At 57.9% G+C, this 3,978-nt stretch overlaps 1 protein-coding gene across 1 annotated transcript, besides 10 other annotated features; it reads right to left on the reverse strand.

Annotated features, from left to right (window-relative positions):
- The first annotated feature begins 198 nt into the window (after window positions 1–198).
- Window positions 199–239: a microsatellite.
- A 460-nt stretch (window positions 240–699) lies between these two features.
- Window positions 700–731: a microsatellite.
- A 58-nt stretch (window positions 732–789) lies between these two features.
- Window positions 790–812: a microsatellite.
- A 50-nt stretch (window positions 813–862) lies between these two features.
- Window positions 863–894: a microsatellite.
- Window positions 895–990: 96 nt separating this feature from the next.
- Window positions 991–1,022: a microsatellite.
- Window positions 1,023–1,060: 38 nt separating this feature from the next.
- Window positions 1,061–3,265, reverse strand: Tco025E_04933 (dual specificity protein phosphatase; the record flags this gene model as incomplete). The annotated part of the gene is made up of 1 exon (XM_029371838.1): window positions 1,061–3,265. One exon carries the CDS (start codon window positions 3,263–3,265, stop codon window positions 1,061–1,063), a length of 2,205 nt encoding a protein of 734 aa, XP_029228091.1.
- A 69-nt stretch (window positions 3,266–3,334) lies between these two features.
- Window positions 3,335–3,368: a microsatellite.
- A 337-nt stretch (window positions 3,369–3,705) lies between these two features.
- Window positions 3,706–3,717: a sequence feature (GA-rich).
- Window positions 3,718–3,743: a microsatellite.
- Window positions 3,744–3,775: a sequence feature (GA-rich).
- A 129-nt stretch (window positions 3,776–3,904) lies between these two features.
- Window positions 3,905–3,933: a microsatellite.
- Window positions 3,934–3,978: the final 45 nt, after the last annotated feature.

A 3,978-nucleotide genomic window follows, 5' to 3' on the forward strand; every position in this document is an offset into this window, starting at 1 on the left:
TTCCCAATTAACGCAAACGCCGCGGGAGAGAAGTAGAACAAAAAGGAAAAAAAAAAGGTTGGGGGGGGGGGAAAAACGACGAACACCAACAATAAGAACAACAGCCATAGAAACAGCTGTGGGCACCCATCTACGCAAAAAAAAAAAGAAGAAGCAGCTAAAGCCACTCATTGCGTACAAATAGATGGATAGATGCGTTATATATATACATACATATGCTAGTCTGTATATATATATATGTGCACGTGCGCGTGCCACCCGCTTCCTCGCCTTCGCCCTCGCCCCTTCATTGGTCCCGGCGGCAGCAGCAGCGGGGAAGGCTTACATGCAACGCCAGCAACGACAAGAGAGCCAAAGAAACGTTTAAACACACACACACACACACAAACAAAAACAAAGAGGAGAACCACACCAACAACACGAAAAACAACAACAACGACACAAATTGTATTTACAGAAACACACAAACTTACAAATATATTTGTCTGTGCCCCAAATGCAGTAAAGCGAAACGGCAACAACAACAAAAAGGCACATCCCGCTTCATACATTTCTTGTGTTTGCTTCTGTAGTCTAACACCCCTCCCTCCCTCCCCAAGCCTGCTTCAGGTGGACACGCCGCGTCGATACATAACACCTCCTCGTCGGCGCTCCACGGCCACTTCTCTTCGTGGTTTTAGTTTTCAGTTCTTCTCCGTCAAAAAACAAAACAAAACAAAAAAAAAACAACACGGCCCAACGCCGTACGCCTCTCCTCCCGGCAATTCCCTGGCTGGGACGCGGCGGGGGAACAGCAACAGCAACAACAACAAAAGAGCGTGTGCCTACGCGGTCACGGTTGGCACACCAACACAAAGCCCTCCGCACACACGCACGCACGTATGCATCCACACATACACTAGAGAGAGGGAAAGCGGGAGAAGCGAAGATGAATGGGAGAACACAGTATTTATATAAATTTATGTAAAGGTGGATGTTTGTAGAGTACGTGAGAAAGAAGAGAGAGAGAGAGAGAAAAAGAGCTAACGACGCACGCACATATATACACGGGGGTTGCATCCTACCTCTCTTCTCTACCCTCCAGCTCTCGTAGGGCGAGCACAAACCCGATATTCGGGTTGATGTCTCGCTTTCGTCTTTTGAGAAAGGCAAAGGCTTCCCGGTAGCTTTTCACGACTCTCGGGGCGGCCTCACAACACTCGCAGTAGTCACCAACCATGCGGTTTTGACGGGCACGGCAGCAGCAGCACACACGACATCGGCGGCCCTCCTTCGCCGTTTCGTCATCGTTCGCGGGGAGGAAAGGCGAAGTCTCCGACAGAGGCGTGAAGGCGATCGTGGGGCTTTCCTCCATCTGCTGCTGCTGGCTGTAGCAGCCCTCGTCCACCACCAGGGTGTCGCCGTAGATCATGAGATAGGCAAGCACAACGGCCGCGCTGCGGCTTACACCCATGCGACAGTGCACAAGCACCCCACCAGGCACGCATGCGACGGAGGAAGCATCCGTGGCAGCCCCCACCTCGCCGTTTTCTCTCGTCTCTGGCGTTGCATTCTTTGCTTTCCACAGGGCGCACTCGCGGCGGTGCAGCTGCTTATGAATCATCTTCGTCAGAGGGCCAAAGTAGCTTGCGATGTTTTCATCGCTGTGGTCCCTCAGCGGAAACTTAACAAATCGGATGTTGTACTCGTTGTTCACCACAGAGTCCTCCAGCACGCACTCCTCGGCAACGCTCAGCACAAGCGAGATGCCGTGGGCGGCGAGCGCAGGAAGCTTCATGGCATCGCTGTGGGAGCCCAGGTAGAGCCCTGGAAGCACCATGGCTGCGTCAAACGAAGCTGCATGGTCCACGTCCTCACGCGCAAGCGGGGGTGGGGCGATCACCCCGTTCTGGTGCCCATTGCTGGAGGAAATCTGATCCGCGGTGCCCTCCTGCGGGGTTTGCAACGGTGCCGCGGTGCCACGCCTCTGTACGCCGCAAAGAAAATTGTATTGCTGGCACGACGGCACCGCACTACCCCCGCAACCTCCGCCGCCGTTGGACCTCATCGGGGTGGCGCTGGCTGGAACCTTTGACGTCCCAAGAGGTGCATCCGCGTCGCCGCCGGCAACGCCAGACACGCAGGGAGAGACACACGGCGTGTTCGTGGAAAGGCAACTTGCGGCTCTCACAAATGTGTGCTGGTTGTACGCCTGCAAGAGGCTTCTGCTGTAGCTGCTGCCAAAGCTGCTACTCGCGCTAAAATCAAAGTCACTGTTGTGCTGCTTGCAGGTGGGAATCGGCTCACCCGCAGCCGGACACCATGGCGAGGCAGGGACGCGAATGCGCAGCCCCGCGGAGAGCTCCGCCCAGCGATGATGCACGCGGCTGACATTCTCATCGTTATCAAACCACACCTCGTCGACCTGCAGTGGCTGTGGCCGTTGCTGTTGCTCTGCATCCTCATCATCCTCTTGTCGCTCTACTTCTGCCCCTGCTTGGTGCTGTGTCTCCGCTTGCGTCCTCGACTTTGCCTCATCCCCCGGCGGAGTTCGGCTCGCAGAAAACCCAGTCTGCAAGCGTGGGGCAAAGCTGTGAATAAAAAAGTCGCGTTCCTCCTCCTTCTCATGACAGGAGTGTGGTTCTGTGCGGCCGCTGCTGACAGAGATGGGCGTCGAAGCGCCGGTGCACGGGGGGCCGCTGAGGAGCGGTATCTCGTTCAGCGACGACGTTGTCGACCGCCCATGCTCCGACTGGCTCAGCGCCGGCGTGATCGTCGGGGTCTCATTCAGCGTGGCGGCTGTCGTGGGCGGCGTGATTGGGTGGGGCTGCACCCCCGGCGCCGCCACCTGCCTTTGCTCCCCGCGCTTGCGACGGCGGACGACGTCGAGGACGGCCTTCATTTGGCTGGTGCTGAGGCCAAAGGAAGGGATTCGCGCGCCAGCGACGCCGGCGCCGGCGAGTGAGACGTGTGTCGTGGTGCCAACAAAGAAGCCGCCCGCGCCGGCTGGCGCGCTGTCACCGCCGCCGCCACCTGCTGCAGTCCCCGCCTTAGCGGGGTTCCCTGCCTGCGACTGCGCCCCCGCAGCCTGCGACCGGTTTGAGTTTGTAGCCACCACCGTCATCGTGGCGGCCCCCGCCTCCTCAACCGCGTCCCTGCCGCCATTCTCCAGGCCGCGGGGTCGGGCTCGTTGCGGTTCCGGGCGCGGGGGCTGCCGTCGATTCTCCCCCGGCGGCACGACCGTCTCACCGCCGTCGCCGTCGGTGCCGTCACCGTCGCCGCTCATCGCTGGCGGTGTGTGGGCGTGGGTGGGGGAGGCCCAGGCACGCCTCGCCACGCGGAGTCAAGGGACAGCCACACACTTTCCGCACACACACACACACACACACGCCCTCGCGGACACGCAGCAGAGACTTGCCTCTATCCTCGCGGGTTCGCCTCGGCACGGTGGAGTTTAACCAAAGGCTCTTCTTCACGTTTGGCTGCCCCCAGCCGCGCGTGCAACGAGTCGTGTGAAGTAATAAATAGATAAATGAATGAATGGAACGGGGTACCCGTGTCTACCTGCTGCTTCGTGGGCCCATCCTACGCAAGGAAGTGTGGGCAAAGTCGCATACGCGCACAGGGCGGAGTGGCGGGGCGGGGGGGAAGAAAAGGAGGGCGCAAGCGAGTGCCGGCGGGCATCACGCACCGCACCTCGCAGGCGGCTGCGGAAGTGCGGGCGGGGAAGCAGCAAAAAACAACAACAACAACAACAACAACAAAAGAAGAAAACAAAAAGTAGAAGCAAAAACAAAATTCCTCCTTCGTTTAGTCGCCGTCCTTTTTCTCTTTTCTCTTTAAAAAAAATTTTTTTTCTTTTAAATTTTGTGTATGCGTAATATACATGCAGGCATGCAAAAAATGGGCGGAGAAACGTACGTACGTGTGTGTGTGTGTGTGTGTGTGTGTGTGCGGGTGCCCAGGCGGCGCGTACGCGTCGGGACGTGCGTGCATGCG

The sequence above is a fragment of the Trypanosoma conorhini genome (genome assembly GCF_003719485.1).
Source record: "Trypanosoma conorhini strain 025E chromosome Unknown Tco_14.4_contig_00269, whole genome shotgun sequence".
Classification (NCBI taxonomy): Eukaryota; Euglenozoa; class Kinetoplastea; order Trypanosomatida; family Trypanosomatidae; genus Trypanosoma; species Trypanosoma conorhini.